General features: G+C 36.6%; 6 protein-coding genes across 6 annotated transcripts; 3 read left to right on the top strand and 3 right to left on the bottom strand.

Moving 5' to 3' along the window:
* Positions 1-1526: 1526 nt before the first annotated feature.
* Positions 1527-3721, bottom strand: LOC122402205 (kinetochore protein SLK19-like). Its single transcript, XM_043404806.1, has 8 exons — positions 3490-3721; positions 3080-3351; positions 2861-3014; positions 2606-2785; positions 2162-2534; positions 1975-2072; positions 1779-1905; positions 1527-1709 (listed from the first exon to the last, which is right to left on the bottom strand). Exons 1-8 carry the CDS (start codon positions 3645-3647, stop codon positions 1527-1529), a joined length of 1545 nt encoding a protein of 514 aa, XP_043260741.1. The 5' UTR covers positions 3648-3721.
* Positions 3722-4036: 315 nt separating this feature from the next.
* On the top strand, positions 4037-7485 carry LOC122402271 (protein sel-1 homolog 1-like). Its single transcript, XM_043404913.1, has 7 exons — positions 4037-4362; positions 4530-5030; positions 5109-5356; positions 5426-5905; positions 6171-6399; positions 6472-6878; positions 6939-7485. Exons 2-7 carry the CDS (start codon positions 4586-4588, stop codon positions 7359-7361), a joined length of 2232 nt encoding a protein of 743 aa, XP_043260848.1. The 5' UTR covers positions 4037-4362; positions 4530-4585; the 3' UTR covers positions 7362-7485.
* A 381-nt stretch (positions 7486-7866) lies between these two features.
* LOC122402204 (centrosome-associated protein CEP250-like) lies at positions 7867-11377 on the top strand. The gene is made up of 7 exons (XM_043404804.1): positions 7867-8038; positions 8902-9173; positions 9245-9398; positions 9512-9800; positions 10630-10890; positions 10951-11076; positions 11150-11377. Exons 1-7 carry the CDS (start codon positions 7914-7916, stop codon positions 11375-11377), a joined length of 1455 nt encoding a protein of 484 aa, XP_043260739.1. The 5' UTR covers positions 7867-7913.
* A 34-nt stretch (positions 11378-11411) lies between these two features.
* LOC122402242 (dolichyl-diphosphooligosaccharide--protein glycosyltransferase subunit DAD1) lies at positions 11412-12025 on the bottom strand. The gene is made up of 2 exons (XM_043404867.1): positions 11740-12025; positions 11412-11660 (listed from the first exon to the last, which is right to left on the bottom strand). The coding sequence occupies exons 1-2, from the start codon at positions 11942-11944 to the stop codon at positions 11530-11532; spliced, it is 336 nt and encodes a 111-aa protein (XP_043260802.1). The 5' UTR covers positions 11945-12025; the 3' UTR covers positions 11412-11529.
* Positions 12026-12744: 719 nt separating this feature from the next.
* Positions 12745-14486, top strand: LOC122402228 (protein CLP1 homolog). Its single transcript, XM_043404839.1, has 3 exons — positions 12745-13116; positions 13210-14267; positions 14343-14486. The coding sequence occupies exons 1-3, from the start codon at positions 13018-13020 to the stop codon at positions 14452-14454; spliced, it is 1269 nt and encodes a 422-aa protein (XP_043260774.1). The 5' UTR covers positions 12745-13017; the 3' UTR covers positions 14455-14486.
* Positions 14487-14628: 142 nt separating this feature from the next.
* LOC122402203 (sodium channel protein Nach-like) lies at positions 14629-17261 on the bottom strand. Its single transcript, XM_043404803.1, has 5 exons — positions 17128-17261; positions 16826-17018; positions 16598-16755; positions 15365-15514; positions 14629-15310 (listed from the first exon to the last, which is right to left on the bottom strand). Exons 1-5 carry the CDS (start codon positions 17259-17261, stop codon positions 14629-14631), a joined length of 1317 nt encoding a protein of 438 aa, XP_043260738.1.
* Positions 17262-20659: the final 3398 nt, after the last annotated feature.

Here is a 20659-nt window from a genome sequence, read left to right as displayed (position 1 = left end):
ATTTTTAGACGAAATTCAAAAATTTCAAATCATTCTAAAAAAATTATTTTCAGTTGTGGGGGTCAATTGCAATCATTTTTGGTGAATAGACATAACCTCGAAATCCTACCCAGTTTCGAGAAAAAAATTCGTGAAAATGTGAAATTTTTCGTCAAAATTCAAAAGTTTCAAATCGATCTGAAAAAAATATTTTCTTTTGCGGGGGTCAATTGCAATCATTTTTGGTGAATAGACCTACCCCCGAAATCCTACCCAGTTTTGAGAAAAAAATTCAGTAAGAGCGAAATTTTAAACATAAATAACTTTTTAACGAAGCCTCGATTAACTAATTAGTATTCTTGATTATCGTCTTATTTTGGCCCCTAGAATCTCCCATTAAATTTATCTGTATCTAGGTACAAACATGTAATAATTCAAAAACGTTACCAGCCTTAATCGGAGACCATAATTAAAAAAAAAGAAAAGTGGTGGCATCTTTAATGCGTAATGTACATAAATCGATAGGTAAATTATTCAAACGATGAAATTGAAATATCGAAAAAAAAAAAACTGAAAAATATATTCCACAAATTATTTTAAATAATATTTGAAAATGTACGCACACTGTACAAAAACCGACATTGCAGAACATAAGATTCGAACGTTGCAAACAAAATGTCTTAAGGGATATTTCCATTACAGAGAATTAAATTTAATAATTATTAATAATAATCGATAAGTTTCGAAGTACGAGAAGCTCGTGATTGATCGAGGTTAATTTTACAAATGTATATAACACGAATTGCGTTTAATTAATGGCTAATTTGATAAGGGGCGTCTCTTTGTCTAAAATCTAGGAAAGAAAAGACTAAGTTTACCATTCTCTAGTGTGATTTCTATGCTGGCCTTGCAAAATCAAAGAAAGATTATCTATATTACAAAGAGATATGTGTTATTATATTATGAGAGAGAGAGAGTGAGAGAGAGAGAGAGAGAGAGAGAGAGAGAGATAAAAAAATATTACTGCTATAAATATATATATATACATATATATATTTTGTATTTAATAATAATCGCCCAAATCTATCTAACAGAACTGCAAATACTATTACTCTCCGAACACTATGACACGAAAGTATATATTTCTTACGACTGGTGTAAGTATTCGCATTCTATTTTTTCTTTTCTATGCACGACTGTCAACTTGAAAATCAGTGGTAATGATGTTCGCCAATAAATAAAATGATTTAAACCAAATATTTACACTCATTTCTACATCACAATTTTCCCTCCAAATTTCAGGCACAGCGTGTTTCCCCGCTCTTGCTGCTGTCCTCTGATTGGCTCTCACCGATCTTCCTCACCGTTTTCGACCAATACCGAGTCAGCTTACAGCAAGAGGAGTGGGGATGGTGAGCACACTGTGCCTCATTCTCGTGCAATCACGATACACGATGCAACGAAAAGAGAGGTTATGATCGAGGTTATGATCTCATATGTAGAAATCTTTCACAAAGAACAATAAACAAAAGTATAAACAATGATCTTTATTCTTCGTTAATATCGAACAAAGACTCTTCTTCGTCTATGAACTCAGTATCTGTGTTCAACAACGATTCTTTTAAGTCAATATCAAAATTTTTAAGAATTTTGTGTAATGATTCTTCGTCAGATGCACTGCTTTCAGGACATATTTCCTTTCCATCTTCCCTTTCCATTTCAGATTTTGTCTAAATTGAAATTAAAATATAATTATCACAGAATACACTATACTATATGTGATAAAATTATCCATTTACTTCTTTTAAAACTGCATTCAACAAAGGTTCTTTCTCATCAGATTCCATCAACATTTCAGAATCAATATTTTCAGGAATTCCTTTCAAATCTTCAGAATATTCTATTTCTCGTGAAATACTTTCAATCCTACAGTACAAATGTTAATTAACTATAATCTTAAACGAAAACTTTGATGGGCATTTAAACGATAATTACGATTTAACAATACTGCAAAGAAATTTTGATTGTCCCCTGATAAGCTTGTTTTGCAGAAGCAGAAGCAAGTTAACATAACCTGATTCACTTGCAGAACACTGCAAATGTGCATATGTTTACATTAAAGTTATACAGCTTGAGTTTACACTTGAAAATTAGCTTAAAATTAAATCACAATATAAAATACCTGAAGCAAACAAGTTACAATATACTTCAAATCATAAAGTGTTTCCACAACCGCCTTTATTTTGCACTCTATTCTGCTCTGTAAATACTTTGTGATACCAATTTTTGTTCTTTCTTTGTAAAGCAAAGTTTGCAATTTTGCAAGATTAATGTTAGACATGCATTCTTCTTGCTGAGCACTTTCAATCAATGCCAAACATTTATTTTCCATTCCTGGATCAGGGATTTTGACAAAAGATAAACGCTTCTTCATTTTTCCAAATATTTTCTCTAAAGATTTCAACACAGAATTTTGTACTTTTTTTGTTATTATGTTTTCGTTTATATTCGAACGACATTCGATAATATTTCTTCTCTGTTCCATAGCAGAACTTCTGTAAGGTGAGATTTTACAAAATGGACACACAGAGAATCAAGAAATTAATGTAAATGAAACAGAAATTACTTGAAATTAGTTTCAACTTCCTTTTTAAGTGAAATTTCCTTCGAAATTTCCAAGAATTCATTTTGTAACATGATATTTTCACGCATTAATCTCTGATTTGGTAAACTTATGTGTTTATTTGTATTTAGCTGAAATTTAGCTGCCAAATTGAGAAGACGACAATACAGTTCATTCTTTAGCCTAAATCAAAATGACCAAAAGACCACAATTATGCATTGAATGTAACAAAATTTTATGTTAAAAAAAACTTGATACATTTCTTCGTCGAATCGAAACTTTTGCTTGATATTCTCCAAAATGTCTTTCAATTTTTCATCGTTTTCAATCATGCGTTTACGACGCATTTTAAAGTTTTCTTCCAAGCTTTTTTGATTTTTCTTAAAATCTTCCAAAGTGTTGATTTTAGCGTCTAAAATATTTACGAAATTAATCATCCTCAAATAAAATACCGAAAAGAGAAATTTTCCCAATTACTTAGAACTTTGATTTGAGAAACTAATTCAACTTTCTTTTTTTTATATTTCTGATTGAACGATTCCACGTTGCGTTCGTAAGATCGTTTATCTTCTACTCGATTGTTTTCTACCGTATCGATTTGATTTTTTAAATGTTCCACTCGATCATTCTGCGTGGAAACCTGTTTAGATAAGTCTGAGATCTCATCTGCTGTTTTCTCATCCACAGTAAACATAAGTTCATTATTAGTTTCAATATTTTCTAATAACTTATCGTTTCGTTCGTTTAACCTAAAAATTTTTTTTTTAATCTCTGCATTTGAAACTTTCTTTAAGTTCATATTATTTTATTGTCGAAATAGGGTATTTGTTAGGAAAACATAAGGTCTCTTTTTAACTCATTTTATTGACAATTCTTTTATTTTTAACCTGTTTATTTCGCTTTTAATGTCCTCGATTCTAATATCGTAAAATGTTCTCTGGGTGTTAATAATCGTTGGCATATTTCTATCCTCGCCATCTTTGTAAGAATGCAGTTTCAATGGAAGTGATATATTCCCTTTGTCCCTTCCGTGTAGATCCACCATTTTGTCGTAATGCAAGACTTTGATAATTTCATAAAAACCATGCAAATAAAAAATATATTCTATTCCGATTTATACGATTGACATATTTTTACAAACATCTACTATATAGGATAATATTCTCAAAATTAATATTTCGCTATATTGCAACAAACTTCAGATTACTTCGTAATATTTACGAAGATAATAATAAATTTAACAAATGACTAATAGCTACAAATCTGGAAAACCATGTTAACTATTTAAAAGTTATTAACCAATTACAATAAATATGTACTATATCTACATAAATTATTGCACATTATTAACAAAAAATTTTGAACTTCTTTGAGATTTTATCTTCGGTTAATTTTTAATTTAAAGGAACTGATTTTTATGCAATATGCAATTTTAGTTGTTCCAAAGCATAGAGTATGTGACCTATTAAAATTTTCGGGAAACATATATCTGCGGAACAGCTGATTTATCGATAGTCGTACAAATAATGTGCTTTTAATATTCGATAACTCGAGTAAATTATGAAACGATATCAGTTTATCATGGAAAAACCTTATCTTTACAAATCATCGTGAGAAATCAATAGTGCAATTACTAAAGATGTGCGTAACGTAACTAAATAACGTTACGTTCTTTTGTGCTGAGAAGAAGTTCAATTATCGAGAATCGTGCCACAAAATGAACTTGAGAAGGTTCATATAAATCTGTCCCGAAACTAAACGTAAGAAAACTAGCATTTCTTTTACTTCGAAACAATATTTTTTTGTTCATCGAAATGTAGGTTACAGTGCATAAACGATACGGTATCTTCGTAATTATTTCGTACAAAAATCGTTGATACATCAAACTTATTTTATTGCATTTATGGGAATAAAATTTTTTATTTAGCGAAAAATTCAGTCTGCTAAAATCAGTGGAAGTATGATAGAGATTGAGCCGACAGAATGAAGCTACAGAAGTTGTTGCTTTTACTATTGCTGGTTATGCCAGCTTCGTCCGAGCCAGAGGTTTTCAAGAAACAGTCGGACAATTCGGACGAAGAGGCGGAAGAGGATGTCAGCTTGGAAGAGAATATATTCGAACATTTGCGCGATATGGCTTTGCACGACACTATCCTAAAAACGATACCAGCCTCTGAACCGTACCTCAACGAAAAGATCACAAAAAAGAAAGAGGAAATAGAGAACGAACCAAAAACTAAAGACGAAAGTTCCGTTATGAGATACGTTTGGATGAAAGCGATGACGGCGCAGACTAAGAACATAGACTTACCAAATAATAGTAATTTAAGAATCGACGAGGAAGAAAACGACGTATGGAGCAAAGAAGAATTACTCGAGCCCTATAACGAAGAGATCCAGGAACCGCTTACACCGGAACAACAAGAGGGTAATTTCACATGCGTTTTATAACATAATGTAATACTTAAAAAGAGTAAGACTTCCTAACTAAGAGTAAAACTTTCAGTCGAGCAGATATTTAGGAAAGCGCAGAGACTTTTGAACACTACGCGGGCTAATAAAGCAGAAGCTTACGAGCTGTTAATGTCTGCTGCGTTTCTCGGCCATCGCGAAGCTAGATCTATGCTGGCGTGGGCTAAATTGTTAGGGATGCAATTTGGTTCAACTTCATTCTGGACGTCTAGTCAAGATATTCAAACTGCCCACCAAACGTTTAAAGAACTTGCTGAAACTGGGCTACCATCTGCTCATATGGTAGATAAGTTTTAATTATTAATAGGTTAAGGAACTATCGAAGGCTATTTATGCACAAATGTTTTCCAGGGCATGGGATTCCTATACGCAACAGGATTAGGCGGAGTAAATGCTTCGCAAGCTAAAGCACTTCTTCATTACACAATAGCAGCTCTAGGTGGAGACACGCGTGCACAAATGGCTTTGGGCTATCGCTACTGGGCTGGCATCACGACACCAGCTTCCTGCGAGAAAGCTTTAGACTTTTACAGCAAGGTTGCCAACAAGGTCGCGGAGGAAGTTTCCTTCAGCGGGGGGCTAGTCGTTCAACGAATTAGGCTTCTAGACGAGTACGAAAATCCCGGGTATAGCTCGGGAATTTTTGATCAGGATCTGATAGAGTACTATCAGTTGTTGGCAAACAAGGGAGACACACAGGCTCAAGTTGGATTGGGACAGCTACACTATCAGGGTGGCAGAGGTGTTCCGCTGGATCATGTTAAAGCAATGCATTATTTCCAGCATGCTGCTGATGCTGGAAATCACGTTGCCATGGCTTTTCTGGGGAAGGTACTGGGTGGCTCAAGTGTCCACTTAGGCCATTTGCCATGTAAAACTCTAGGATTGGGTATTTGGGGCAAAACTGATCATCACATGTGAGACTAGGGTTGGGTATTTAGACCAAAACGCGTGAGATCGTGGAATGACTCAAAAACTGGGCATTTTTGTTCAAATTTTGGGCTCACGCTAACTTCACATCCTAGGCCAACGGGTTAAGTGGGCACTACTATATTTGAGCTAGCTAATACAGTGCTAACGCATTGCTATTTTCTAGATCTATTTAGAGGGTAACGAAATAGTGGAGCAGGATAACAAAATGGCGTACAAATATTTCAAGAAAGCTGCGGAACTAGGAAATCCTGTTGGGCAAAGTGGTTTGGGGCTCATGTATCTTTACGGAAGGGGGGTGGAAAGAGATACAGCAAAAGCTCTCCAGTACTTCAGCCAAGCTGCGGAGCAGGAGTGGGTAGACGGACAGCTTCAACTTGGCAACATGTATTTCAGTATGTTATCTACCATTCCTGTTGATTATACAGAACGTGATTACAAAGGATACAAAATTGTACGATTACTAGGTGGAACAGGTGTGAAACGCGATTACAAATTAGCTAACAAGTACTTCAATCTGGCTAGCCAGTCTGGTCATGTATTGGCGTACTATAACTTGGCGCAAATGCACGCTACTGGCACAGGCATGATGCGTAGCTGCACGACTGCTGTCGAGCTTCTGAAAACTGTTGCTGAAAGAGGCAAGTGGAGCGACCAGCTAGTGGTTGCTTACACGAATTACAGAGAGGGTCGAATCAACGAGGCTTTCGTCAACTCTGCTCTACTTGCTGAAATGGGCTACGACGTTGCACAGAGTAATGCTGCATTCATACTTGACAAAGGAGAGACTACGATATTGTCGGAGGAGGAAGGATTGGTTAGAGCACTTACTCTGTGGGCCAGAGCTGCTTCACAAGGATACTCTGCCGCCCAGGTATATATTGTGTAATTTTATTATCGAGTTGCTCTATTTACAAACTGGTGATTACAACAGGTGAAATTAGGAGACGCGCATTACTATGGTAAAGGAACTAAAGTCGACTACGAGGCTGCAGCTAGTCACTATCGATCAGCTTCTGAGCAACAACCTAACGCCCAAGCGATGTTTAACCTTGGATATATGCACGAGCGCGGTTTGGGTCTGGCTAGGGATCGACATTTAGCCAAACGATGCTACGATCTTGCTGCTGAGGCCAGTCCAGACGCCAAAATCCCTGTAGCGTTGGCTCTCATTAAACTATCTTTCCTTTTCGGTTTGGACTACCTACAAGAGTTTAGCCTCGTCGATCATCTGAACAAATGGGATCAGCTGTTGGGCCAGAACTGGGATTTGTATCTCATAGGAATGCTCACCGGCATGCTCAGTTTAATAATTTACTTCCGCAGGCCGCAGCCACCGCCACCTAGGATGAATTGAATTAGTACTTTATTTTAGACGAGATCAAGTTCGTTACTACACGCACGCGCGTGCATACTGATTTCTTTTTTCGGTTTTATTGTACCATCTTACTTGAAGTATATTTCATTCTTTGCGAACATTCAAAGTTTTGTACAAGTTTGTGCTTTTAAAGATGCAGTAAAGTTTCTCTATTTACTCATTGTCCTCTACGTTTGGCTAATCGTGTCAGTCGAGTCTAGTGACTTTTACGTGTTGAGAAACTTTACTGTATTTGCATTTTAGTTTGCATTAGTTATTATGCATTAATTATATGTAAGTTAACTATTTTTCTTTTGAATATAAAAATTTTCTACCTGCGTACGTAAATAATAAAATATTTGGGTTAATTCTGTATTGTATAGAAAGATATTGAAACGTTTGTTTAAGAAATTATTTAATTCCTGACCACCAACGATCACCATGGAACTATCGAATTATCGATCTAACAATAAATGTTTTCGCGTTGTGAATGCGTGTAGCGAAAGGGTTGAAATTCTTCGTACGATATTTAGTTATATTTAATCGATCAAAATGTTACGGGCAAAAAAAAAGAAACGTAAAGCTAGAGGGAAGAAGATAAAAAAGAAATGCATAGACGAAAGGGAGACGTTGACTTACGAACAAGAGATTTTGGATAACAACAGACAGTTGGCACGGTAAATATACATATCGTACACGTATGAATGGCACATTCGTCTGTCACTTATTTCTGATAAATATTGTCGATTTTCTAATTCTACTTTTCAATTAACAAATGAATTAATAACAATATTTATAAAATATTATTCAGAACCCTGGGAAAAATTTTAATGGGGGATTCTAGGGGATTAACTTTTCAACGGAGCCTCAAACGAAAAATTGGTATTCTTGATTTTCGTCTTATTTTGGCCTCTAGAATCCCCCACAGTAATGCCCACTTAAGTGACCGCGACCGGTCATTTAAGTGGGCACTACTGTGGAAGATTCTAGAGGCCAAAATAAGACGAAACTCAAGAATACTAATTTGTTGATTGAGGCTTTGTTAAAAAGTTATTAATATTTAAAGTTCCGCCTGTTCTGAATTTTTTTCTCGAAAACGCGTAGGATTTTGGGGGTTTGTCTAATGACCAAAAATGCTTGTAATAGACCCCTCTAACTAAATATAATTTTTCCAGAACGATTTGAAATTTTATTTTTCCGTCGAAAAATTTCACAGCTTCTCGAATTTTTTTCTAGAAAATGGACAGGATTTCGAGGTTATGTCTATTCACCAAAAATGCTTGTAATTGACCTCTACAATCGAAAATAATTTTTCCAGACGGACTTGAAATTTTTGAATTTAATTGTTAATAACTTTTTAAGGAAGCCTCCATCAACAAATTGATATTCTTGATTTTTATCTTATTTTGGCCCCTAGAATCTCCCACTAAAATTTTTCCCAGGGTTGACCTAACATTCTGAATGCAACACTACAGTTGGTAATATATTTATTAATTTTTTACACTTAAATGAATTTATAAAAATTGTGAGGGGATTGTAGATTAAGAACTCGAAACCAGGAGCTAGAGGAAGCAGCGGGGCAAGTGAAGGAAAAATTTCGACAATTGGAAGAGGATCGATCGGATGTTATCGCGCATTTGAAAAGAAATTTGGAAGAGAAAATAAAAGAGTCGAAGGAACTAGCTGAGCGGCTCTCAGCCGTGGAAGAATTACGAAAGGATGAATTGGCTGTTTATAAGAAGAAAGAGGAAGCGATGCAACTCGAATATCGCACGATGGAAAATAATTTAAGTGCCGAAATCAAATTGGCTGGTAAAGTGAAAATGTTGCATTTTTATCTGTTGTTATTATTCACTTGAAAAACACAATATTTTCTCGAATAGCTGGTAAATTAAACGCGTTGGAGGACTGGCGATTGGCGCGGATCGATTTATTACAGAAATTCGAGATCCAAGAGAAGGAAATCGCCGAACAAGAAAAGCGACACCAGGAAGAACTTTACGAAGCCGAGAAGTCTGTAATCATTGGGAAAGCAATGTACGAATTTTATTAAATTAATTTTTAAAACCGCGCTAAAGACCTTGACAACACATTTCATGTATCGATGCTTCTCTGCACAATTGCTACACTTTCTAATTAATTGTTAAAAGGATGAAAAAGGAAATGGAGGAACGTTTGAACACATTGGACGCATCACTTCGAAAAGCAACAAGTATGCGAGTGGCGGAGGCCACTCATCGCGCGATTCGAGAAAATGTGACACTGAATCACGAGCTCGATGTGCTCGAAAGGACCTGCAGGGAATTAAAGGTCACCAGCAACGAAAACAAGGAAGTCGAGCGTATTTTGAGGTTACAGTGCGAACTGTTCGAGACGGAATCGAAAGTAACTTTACAAATGGCAATGAAACAGAGAAACACGATTCACAAACTGGCGAACGTAAGATTGTTAATTAGATAATATTATTACAACACACAACATACAAAATACAAAGCAACAGCGTCAGTACGAGCTAGGGTATTCTCTGTCGTTCGACACTGATCCGTCCTCCCCAGCGCTCGGCGTACGACTGAGCAGTGGTCGCGGCGCTTCCCTTTCCCCTTTCGCTTCCCCCACTCTTCCCTCGTAAGCGGTGACTCGCTTCGTACCTATCTGCCTCGACGTCTTAAATCTTTTACCTTTTCACGCTTACATAAATATGTATTTATTTAACATTATTATGGTAGTTTTTATAATACAGTAGTGCCCACTTAAGTGACCATGGATACTTAAGTGCTACTATATACAGGGTGTTCCGTGGGGGAAATTTTAATGGGGGATTCTAGAGGCCAAAATAAGACGGAAATCAAGAATACCAATTTTTCGTTTGAGGCTCCGTTGAAAAGTTATTAACACCTGCGCCTGAATTGTTGCGCAGGTTGCCTATCTTCAGGCGCAACTGTTAATAACTTTTTAACGGAGCCTCAATTCAAAAATTACTATTCTTGATTTTCGTCTTATTTTGGCCTCTAGAATCTTCCACAGTAATGCCCACTTAAGTGACCGCGACCGGTCATTTTAGAGGATTCTAGAGGCCAAAATAAGACGAAAATCAAGAATAGTAACTTTTTAATTGAGGCTCCGTTAAAAAGTTATTAACAGTTAACAGTTATTTTATAAAATTTTAATAGGTTATTTTTTGTATTTATCCCCAGAAAGCTATTTAAATTGCAAAATACTAGATCTAAGAAAATCTATGTTATTTTAATTAAAAGTTGGATTTAAATAGGATATCCAATCAATGATGTTGCATTATGGACAAGTAGAAAGAGATAACGCGCGAATTGTCGAATACGAAAGAATCGCTGAAGATTTTAAGGAACAGACTAGAAAAATGGAACAGAAAATTGAATTTTTAAAGAGGTGTATTTTGAAGACTAGAAACGATAAGGAACAACTGTTGCTGAATGTTCGCGAAAGGGAAAAAGTATTAAACGGGCTTAAAAGTCTTTTAAATCGCGCAAGGAGTTGCATTAAGGAGGCTCTGGAGGTAAATTCTATTTTTAAAAATCGATTAGAATTTTTATCGATTCGACTATAATGTTTACAGCTCGAAGGAGATATTTCGTGTGAGAATTATTGCGCGTCGCATTTGAAACAGCAATTGCTCCAGAATCTTTGGGAAATATTGGAAGATGATAATATCACATCTATCATGCACCATACTGTATCACAAGTATGTATACTGTTATTAAATGTAATTTAAAATACAATTATATGAAGATATAACTATATATATTTTTTTGTAGATTGAAAATATAGATTGCCGCTATTCAGAAGGGAATTTGGGCCTTGTAGTACCTGCAAAGACTTGTAAATGCAAGAAGGAAGAAGACAAAGAAGAGAATATTCAAAATTATAGCACAGAAGGTGAATCATCAGAGAATTTTGAAGAAAGGCAACCATCTTGCGTTTACAGTGATATTAGTTCTGATATTCGCTCTCCGGAAGAATCAATAACTAATTTTCAGTTATAATATATACAAATAAAAATAAATTCTTGTTTCCTTAATTATGGAGGTTATTTAAAAAACTTTAAATATGCTTAAAATAACGTAATCATTATTAATAACAGGTTTGAATATAATGTTTTATTACAAAATATTACAAACCCTTTTTCCCCATGCGCTTAACCAATGAAATTCATTACAACAAGATGAAGAATAACGTGCGCGAAAATAAAATCAGCGAATCCTCTTTCGGGGCTTATTCCGTGAAACTGACTTTTGTTTTGCGGATTCACTTGTAGCCGTAAGCAAACTGAAACAGTGGTACAAGACAATGTTTTATTTCATTTGTAAAGATGAAAATTTGAATAAAAAAATCATAAGTAAAATACCTCCAAGAACGAAACAAGAGACGCAAGAAATAAATCCGCTAAGAAAGCTGTTGAAGGGAAAGGTGCCGACGAGGCAACAGTAAACAAATTGTATCACACCCGTTAAGAACACATAAAGCAGATAAGCGTCTATTATTTTCAGTTTCTTTGGCGTAGATTTAGTGTATTCTTGCCAAAACTTTCCGATAACCGTGAACGCGGTCATTTTTCTAATTTTTGTGACGTTTCGTTCAACGTACTATCAAAACTAAATGCGTGGCACCGGTACGCGTGTATTGTGACCGTTTACGCCAGTAGTACTGTGGAAATGACGTCATGGCAACCACGGAGTATAAAGGAAAGGTGGACTGACTAGATGGCGCATCCCCCACCACAAAACTGTTACGTACATGAAAAGGAATTTCCATGAATATTTGGCACAGGCACAATTTATAAACTGTGATTCATGATTTTTCGTAATTGCTTCTAAATAGTGAGAGAGAATCGTTAGCACAGTTTACAAACTGTGTCGTTAGTTTAATTATTTTATTTTATTTTCTACCAGAGCTTATTATTATTATAATAACTACAGTAATGTCTACATAAGTGACTGCATTCTTGCCCAATAAAATGTCCGTTTAAGTTAATTTAAGTGGAATAGTTCGCTATTTTCGACCACAAACCCTCTGGTGTTAAAACGCCCAAGCTTGTCGAGAGAGCCATCTAGCTTGGACTATACGAACTACTCCACGACAAACTTGGGCGTTTTGCCGTAGATGGCTCTGCAAATCATGTACCACATATGGGTCACAGACAGCCAATACACAGGGAGCACCACAAACAAATTAAATGCAGTTACTTATGTAGACATAACTGTAGTTATTATTATAATAATAATAAGCTTTAGACACTGTTTATTAATTAAACTGAAATAAATATAGTCTCAAGTTAATTCCCTAGGGCACTAGGGAACTAAGGGAACTGTTCCTAGTGTCCCCTACAATTCTACAAACACGACCCCCCCTTTTCAAACTGTTATTTTATATCATTGTTAAACAATGATATTTTGATAAACTTTAAACACAGTACAGTACCCATGCATGAACATAATAGAACATGTTCACACTTACATTATTTAATATTATGATATTGACATTGATTCAACTATCGATGATATTTCGATAAGTTGAGAACATCGATATAGCGTCAGGTGTTAATTTGGAGGTTAGAATACACCACGTAAACAAAACTCTACAACGCTATGTAAAAGCCACTGAAAGGTAATTGTATATTAGCAAAATGACAGACGAGAAAGCGCAAACTCAAGAGTTCAAATTAGATCCGGACTGCGAGTTGCGATTCGAAGTTGAAAGCAAAAACGAAAAAGTCACGCTTGAGGCAAGTGTTGAGACGTCTCTCGTAATTTAAATTAAAAATTTAGTTCCTAGCTGTCTCGTGTATCACGTGTATATTTATTTAATTATTTTGCAGTTGAAAAATGGTCTGGCAGAAGTCTTTGGTACGGAATTAGTAAAAGGGAAGAAGTATGAGTTCACAGCTGGGGCTAAAGTAGCTGTATTTACATGGCAAGGCTGTACAGTGGAACTGGTGGGTAAAACTGACGTTAGCTATGTTGCTAAAGAGACTCCCATGGGTCTTTACCTGAACTGTCACGCAGCAATGGAAAGGCTCAGGGAAGCTGCGGAGAAAGATGACACCAGAGGGCCAATAACAATGCTTGTAGGCCCTTGCGACGTTGGGAAATCAACACTCTGTAGGCTTCTATTGAACTATGCAGTTAGAATGGGCCGTAGGCCAATTTTTGTAGACCTGGACGTTGGTCAAGGTCACATAGCAATACCTGGTACAGTTGGAGCTCTGTTGGTCGAACGTCCATCCAACATTGTAGAAGGTTTTAGCCAACAAGCACCGTTGGTCTTCCATTTTGGACACAAGTCTCCGCAGACAAATGTTGCCCTTTACAATCTACTCGTAACACGGCTCGCAGAGGTCTGTTCAGACAGGCTTCAAGCTAACAAAAAAGCTAGAATCTCTGGCATCGTAATAAACACTTGCGGGTGGATCAAAGGGGCTGGGTATAAACTCTTAACTCACGCTGCACAAGCTTTCGAAGTCGACGCGATTATGGTACTAGATCAAGAGAGACTTTATAACGAACTAGTTCGCGATATGCCAGACTTCGTGAAAGTTGTTTTTCTACCGAAAAGCGGGGGAGTCGTAGAGAGGAGTCAAGCACAGAGAATAGAAGCCAGGGATCAAGGTGTGAGGGAATATTTTTATGGATCTAGAACCCCGCTCTATCCGCATAGTTTCGAAGTTAAATGGAGCGAAGCAAGGTTGTACAAAATTGGAGCTCCGGTGTTACCTGCGTCCTGTATGCCGCTTGGAATGAAAGCAGAAGACAATCTAACGAAATTGGTAGCTGTTACGCCTGGACCAAATCTTCTCCATCACTTGTTATCAGTTTCATTCGCTGATTCGCCGGAGGACGATGTGGTGCAAACTAACGTTGCTGGATTTGTCTGCGTGTAAGTGATCCTCGCATTAATTTGCTTCTATTCCAAGCGCATACATAATTAGGGTAACTATTTGTTTATTTGCAGGACCAACGTCGACGTGGAGAGGCAAACGTTTACAGTCTTAAGCCCGCAACCAAGACCATTGCCAAATACAGTTTTGCTACTCTCGGATATTCAATTCATGGACAGTCACTAACTCTTTTGTATAAAATTTAATTAAGATTCTAATAAAACGAGCAATTTATGTACCTGTTTACCGTATCTGTTTTTTAATCCAAAACTAACTCTAACACGTACTACGAATACACGAAGTGTGAAAATTAAACAAGCAGTAGTTTAAAAGGGTTTACTAACATTTTTCTTTAGAAAATTAATCGAGATATCGAAAGTATCCCGGATAAACATTCACGTCCACTTTGCTCGGAAGCTTCCCTACGATACGGATAGTTTTTATATTGTACTCTTTCCTAGAAGATTGAATTACTGCACCGCAATAAGTTCTGAGACTAAAATAGTAGCCTAGTTCCACGGTCGTCAGCAAGGAATAACCCAAAAAAAGACTGGCAACACCGCCATACGATACAAGCAAATCCATATACCCGAATCTCATTTCTCTCTTATAAAGAGCTGTCGGCCAATTCTTTAAGATAATTCGATTAACGTTACTGTCAGATTTTAGTATCCCTCTCACACTGTACGACGTATGGTCGCAAGGAAGCCAGCAATCACATTCGTTCATGTCAATGCTACTATTGTACAGACAGGGGTACATCGAAAGGGGACATTTTGTTTTGTCGGTGAACGATGAAAACCACGGTAGACACTTGCAACGAGCGAATAATTTCTCCATGAAACAGTCGATCTCGCAATCGTTAACACTCACGCCTTCGTGTTTATAGTAGCATTCTCGTTGATGAAGCGTTAAGTAACGAATGTCAGGGGTAGCATAGGTTATGTCGGCTATGAATTCAATCTCTATGGGAAAGTAGGCTGTTACTATCGGCCGTTCGTCTGGTTTCGGGCTCGAGTCGACGTGTTGCTTCAAGTAAAGTCTGTAATTAAATAATTAAGAGAAATTCGACGTCGATTATGTATAGCAATATTACCTCCATGGATAACTCGAGCCTCGAGTTTCGAATTGAAGATTCAAGGCGACATCTGTGGCCTTGAAATGTTCCAAATGGTTCAATTTGCAACACGCGCCCGCGGAATTCAGAACTTTCGTGAATATTTCACTGCACTGCTTTTTGTTTCCCCTGAATAATGAAATAAATCCCTTGAAATTTTAATGGAAGATTCTGGAGGCCAAAATAAGACGAAAATCAAGAATAGTAATTTTTTAATTGAGGTTTTGTTAAAAAGTTATTAACGTTTAAAGTTACGCCAGTATTTAATTTTTTTCTCGAAAACGCGTAGGATTTCGGGGTTATGTCTAATGACCAAAAATGCTTGCAATAGACCTCTCTAACTAAATATAATTTTTTTAGTATGATTCGAAATTTTTGAATTCTGACGAAAAATTGCATAGCTTCTCGAATTTTTTTCTCGAAAGTACGTAGGATTTTAGGGGTATGTCTAATGACCAAAAATGCTTGCAATAGACCTCTCTAACTAAATATAATTTTTTTAGTATGATTCGAAATTTTTGAATTCTGACGAAAAATTGCATAGCTTCTCGAATTTTTTTCTCGAAAGTACGTAGGATTTTAGGGGTATGTCTAATGACCAAAAATGCTTGCAATAGACCTCTCTAACTAAATATAATTTTTTTAGTATGATTTGAAATTTTTGAATTTTGACGAAAAATTGCATAGCTTCTCGAATTTTTTTCTCGAAAGTACGTAGGATTTTAGGGGTATGTCTAATGACCAAAAATGCTTGCAATAGACCTCTCTAACTAAATATAATTTTTTTAGTATGATTTGAAATTTTTGAATTTTGACGAAAAATTGCATAGCTTCTCGAATTTTTTTCTCGAAAGTACGTAAGATTTTGGGATTATGTCTAATGACCAAAAATGCTTATAATTGACCCCTGTAACTAAATATAATTTTTTTAGTACGATTTGAAATTTTTTTTTTCCGTTGAAAAATTTCACACCTTCTCGAATTTTTTTGTAGAAACTGCGTAAGATTTCGGGGTTATGTCTAATGACCAAAAATGCTTGTAATTGACCCCTATAACTAAATATAATTTTTCCAGACGGATTTGAAATTTTTGAATTTAATTGTTAATAACTTTTTAAGGAAGCCTCCATCAACAAATTGGTATTCTTGATTTTCGTCTTTGGCCCCTAGAATCGCCCTATTAAAATTTTCAAAATGATGGATTGCATTTACCTGTATGCACAGTTGATGATCACGTCATCGCAGTTGGGCGCCATCTTCTCGAACGTACTATGAAAATTGTTCTCTTTTGTAGAGGACGAGAACGCTTCCGAATCAATATTCTTTCTCTTGTACCAATTGTACAGCTGTTCGTATGCATACAATTCGTCCTGTATACGATTTATAAACTTTTGAACTACTTTTTAAATACTGAACTGATAAAAATGACAACACAATTACCTCGTGTAGATACGAGTGATTCAATTGTGTCCATTCGAAGCAAAGGAAGATTTGTGGGAATTCGACGTTAACATGTTCTGTCATTATATCTAATCCAGTTATGGTTGGTTCTGTTTGAAACTTATTCCAAATGATAACGATTATCACAGCAGTTGCTACAACCGAGGCAAGCGTCAAAGAGAACCATATCATTCTGCATAGAAACCGGATGTGAATTTTAATGATATAAATGTTTACAAAACATACGAATTGTTTAGGAGAAAAATCGTCTGCAATAAAATACTACTTAATTACGATACTACCTTTCCCATTTAGGACGCTTAGGATCCACGAAGTATGGAACACCATGCAAGATGTTTTCCAATAAATATTCTTTCGAACGATACTTCAAACTGAATTGCAACTCTTTCAACGATGGCTTGTAATTGTACTTCATATTTAAATCAACCTAACAGCGTTAATTGTAAGCATCGACTGAATAACTTTTACTAAATAAATTGTTCACTGGGAAAAGTTGAATCGATAGTCATTCTAGCATGTCAAGTGCAGATATGTATTATGCATATCAGCTTCATTAATTGAATAGAAAACTATGGATTGTGATCAGAGCTTCTGCGTTCACTTCCGTAATGTTAAATTATTCAAACACTTTATAAACAATATAACACTGAGGAGACGTAAGAGACACGACACGCGGTATGTTTCGAGCATGCATTGCCATTTTATGGCAAATACCATGGAAGTTTGCCGAGAAATAGTTCAGCTTTTTTGGCGCCAAAAGGCGTAGCGGAATGTGCATGGGGCGCCATCTACCGTCGAAGCAGTTGCACTATTTCTCGACAAACTTGGGCGTTCTGCCGTAGATGGGGGTAGCAATTTCTATAAAAAAAATTAAATAAATAAATAAATAAACAAATAGATCGCAAATAACTGTAAATGAAACATTAGAAAATACAGTAAAATGTGAAGTCACTATAGCCCTGCAAAAGGATCAATATCTTATTATAATAACTATAAATAATAGATTAATATTTTTATAATTCGATCCTGCAAATTCCTACTGCATTTATACATATAACTATATTGTTATACCTGGATCTATAGACTCAATCTGTAAATTTACGATCTCTGTTTAATAAATAAAAAATATAATATATATAATTGATGTGAAAGACTAACTTAAGATTTTGTAATGTAATTTGAACAGTCAATAGTATAAAGATGGTTCATTAATTAATCCATGGACAATAGTAATACATATAGATGGCTTTAAAAATAATAACAATTTTTAAAAATCACTTTTAAGTTTTATTAAGTATTTCTAGGTTCCACAGCAAACATTTACACAACTCTAGACCATCTTCATGCATTATTATTATTCACTGTTATTTGCGGCTCGATTTGCAGGGTTAGAAAAATACAAACAAAATGGCACCAGCCTACCAAAGTTAACTAAGTTTCATTTACGAATAAAAAATAGAAATTGTAAAGTGAATATTGTCCACGAACCAACAAATTTTAATCCGTGGAGCTCTTACACCAGTGTCAGGAATCTCGTCGTCTGATCAGCTACAGGTTCGAACTACTTCCGAGGGATTTTCGTCTCTCGATCGCCGCAGCAATCGTCCTAACCTCGCGTCGCGTCTCAAAGTAGAACAGAAGCCAGAAACCGTGGCTAAAAATCCGGAAGGGATGGGGAGACTTGTCTGGGTGTTCCACGGCGTGCATCCTCATCATCGTCCTTCGATATTAAAAGCGTGCAATCCCCCGACGGTTTTCTAATTCCCCCGCGATCCCGAAGACTCGATACAACCGCCAAAGAATCCGTTTCGTTCAGAAAATCTCGCCCAGGCAACTCATTTTCGATAAAAATTATTTAACACGTTCTACTGGCGATTTAGGTACGAGACTAACTCGGAAAACTGTCAGTAGGTGGAGCTCACGCAAGCAGTTGTAGCAGGCTGCCTATCTATAGGCGCAAATGTTAAAATGATTCGAAAATTTCTGAATTTAATTGCGAATTTGATAAAGTGTTAGGCCAACCCTGGGAGAAACTTTAACGGGGGATTTTGGGGGGCCAAAACAAGACGAAAGTGAAGAATAGTAATTTGTCGATGGAGGCTTCCTTGAAAAGTTATTAACATTTAAAGTTCCACTCGTACTGAATTTTTTTCTCGAAAATGAGCAGGATTTCGGGGGTATGTCTAATGACCAAAAATGCTTATAATTGACCCCTGTAACTAAATATAATTTTTTTAGAATGATTCGAAATTTTTGAATTTTGATGAAAAATTTCACATTTTCTCGAATTTTTTTCTCGAAACTGGATAGGATTTCGGGGGTATGTCTAATGACCAAAAATGCTTATAATTGACCCCTGTAACTAAATATAATTTTTTTAGAATGATTCGAAATTTTTTTTTCCGTCGAAAAATTGCATAGCTTCTCGAATTTTTTTCTCGAAAATGCGCAGGATTTCGGGGGTATGTCTATTCACCAAAAATGCTTACAATTGACCCCTGTAACTAAATATAATTTTTTTAGTATGATTTTACATTTTTGAATTTTGACGAAAAATTTCACATATTCTCGAATTTTTTTCTAGAAACTGCGTAAGATTTCGGGGTTATGTCTAATGACCAAAAATGCTTGTAATAGACCTCTCTAACTAAATATAATTTTTTTAGTATGATTTGAAATTTTTGAATTTTGACGACAAATTTCACATCTTCTCGAATTTTTTTCTAGAAACTGCGTAAGATTTCGGGATTATGTCTAATGACCAAAAATGCTTGCAATATACCCCTGTAACTAAATATAATTTTTTTACTATGATTTCAAATTTTTGAATTTTGACGAAAAATTTCATACCTTCTCGAATTTTTTTCTCGAAAATGCGCAAGAATTCGGGGGTATGTCTATTCACCAAAAATTCTTATAATTGACCCCTATAACTAAATATAATTTTTTTAGAATGATTTGAAATTTGTACGTTGTACGAAAGTTGCTCACTTAGAGGTGCAAATAACTTTTTAACGAAGGCTCGAATGAAAAATTGGTACTCTTGATTTTCGTTTTATTTTGACCCCTAGAACCCCCCAATACAATTTTTTCTTGTACTTTCTAAGCATATGTGTGGGGGCGCTTCGATTGCTGGCCACCAGAGGGCTACGCTCTCGACTTTCTCGCAAGTGCTCGAGTGATTTGATATTCCAGGGTCCAGAGGGCCCCCCACGGCTGTGTGTATCGACGGGCCCAGTTTCCCCGAGTCCTCTAGGCCCACCCTTCAACACACGTGTGTTTCTATTTGCCGTGAGAGAAGACAACGCACACGGAGCACCCTGGAGCCGAGTACGACGCGAAAAAGGAATAAACGCGCGGTAGGGCGATAGGGGGGTAGAGAGTTGCGTGTCGTTAAGCAAGTACGAGGGGAGGGAAGGGACCGGTCTGCAAGAAGATTCTTCCAGCTGGGGGTAGCGAAGGTTCGGAGCAAGGGTAGGTTGGTTGGGTCGTCGAAGGAGAGCCGCAGGAGGACTACGGAGGTGAAGAAGGAGTAAGAGGCGAGGAGCCCCCCCCTGGAGGCGCAGGGGGGAAGGGTGGTTTAGGCGGTGGTGGGAGTGGGCCGAGCTAAGACGCGTAATGACGCCCTGAATCAATATGTGAGGCACTGAGATATGCATACGAACTAAGACAACCGCACACCAACCAGCCACGGCTCCTCTGCTCGGCGTCGCGGCGCGGAGCGTCGTCCGCGCCGTGGCGCAAAAGGAGGGGAGAAATTAAAGACGAAGCAGGCACAAAAATAACGACCCACCGACCGTTCCTCCCTCTCCA

Source organism: Colletes gigas, unplaced genomic scaffold (genome assembly GCF_013123115.1).
Source record: "Colletes gigas isolate AHSC1104 unplaced genomic scaffold, ASM1312311v1 Colletes_gigas_Sc00034, whole genome shotgun sequence".
In the NCBI taxonomy this organism is placed as follows: Eukaryota; Metazoa; Arthropoda; class Insecta; order Hymenoptera; family Colletidae; genus Colletes; species Colletes gigas.
Note: the sequence above shows the minus strand (reverse complement) of the source record. Positions and strands in the feature narration are given on the sequence as shown.

What these genes read in the sequence shown, in the direction of transcription:
- LOC122402205 (XM_043404806.1), bottom strand. Translation starts at nt 3,647, where the DNA reads ATGGTGGATCTACACGGAAGGGACAAAGGGAATATATCACTTCCATTG. An exon ending in TTTCGATTCGACGAAGAAAT is followed by an intron (nt 2,786 to 2,860) that starts GTATCAAGTTTT and finishes ATTTTGATTTAG; the next exon opens with GCTAAAGAATGAACTGTATT. An exon ending in GAAGTTGAAACTAATTTCAA is followed by an intron (nt 2,535 to 2,605) that starts GTAATTTCTGTT and finishes CTCACCTTACAG; the next exon opens with AAGTTCTGCTATGGAACAGA.
- LOC122402271 (XM_043404913.1), top strand. Translation starts at nt 4,586, where the DNA reads ATGAAGCTACAGAAGTTGTTGCTTTTACTATTGCTGGTTATGCCAGCT. An exon ending in TACACCGGAACAACAAGAGG is followed by an intron (nt 5,031 to 5,108) that starts GTAATTTCACAT and finishes TAAAACTTTCAG; the next exon opens with TCGAGCAGATATTTAGGAAA. An exon ending in ACTTGGCAACATGTATTTCA is followed by an intron (nt 6,400 to 6,471) that starts GTATGTTATCTA and finishes TACGATTACTAG; the next exon opens with GTGGAACAGGTGTGAAACGC.
- LOC122402204 (XM_043404804.1), top strand. Translation starts at nt 7,914, where the DNA reads ATGTTACGGGCAAAAAAAAAGAAACGTAAAGCTAGAGGGAAGAAGATA. An exon ending in AACAACAGACAGTTGGCACG is followed by an intron (nt 8,039 to 8,901) that starts GTAAATATACAT and finishes AGGGGATTGTAG; the next exon opens with ATTAAGAACTCGAAACCAGG. An exon ending in GTAATCATTGGGAAAGCAAT is followed by an intron (nt 9,399 to 9,511) that starts GTACGAATTTTA and finishes AATTGTTAAAAG; the next exon opens with GATGAAAAAGGAAATGGAGG.
- LOC122402242 (XM_043404867.1), bottom strand. Translation starts at nt 11,944, where the DNA reads ATGACCGCGTTCACGGTTATCGGAAAGTTTTGGCAAGAATACACTAAA. An exon ending in CTCTTGTTTCGTTCTTGGAG is followed by an intron (nt 11,661 to 11,739) that starts GTATTTTACTTA and finishes CCACTGTTTCAG; the next exon opens with TTTGCTTACGGCTACAAGTG.
- LOC122402228 (XM_043404839.1), top strand. Translation starts at nt 13,018, where the DNA reads ATGACAGACGAGAAAGCGCAAACTCAAGAGTTCAAATTAGATCCGGAC. An exon ending in ACGAAAAAGTCACGCTTGAG is followed by an intron (nt 13,117 to 13,209) that starts GCAAGTGTTGAG and finishes ATTATTTTGCAG; the next exon opens with TTGAAAAATGGTCTGGCAGA. An exon ending in GTTGCTGGATTTGTCTGCGT is followed by an intron (nt 14,268 to 14,342) that starts GTAAGTGATCCT and finishes GTTTATTTGCAG; the next exon opens with GACCAACGTCGACGTGGAGA.
- LOC122402203 (XM_043404803.1), bottom strand. Translation starts at nt 17,261, where the DNA reads ATGAAGTACAATTACAAGCCATCGTTGAAAGAGTTGCAATTCAGTTTG. An exon ending in AAGCGTCCTAAATGGGAAAG is followed by an intron (nt 17,019 to 17,127) that starts GTAGTATCGTAA and finishes GTTTCTATGCAG; the next exon opens with AATGATATGGTTCTCTTTGA. An exon ending in GGCTCGAGTTATCCATGGAG is followed by an intron (nt 15,311 to 15,364) that starts GTAATATTGCTA and finishes ATTTAATTACAG; the next exon opens with ACTTTACTTGAAGCAACACG.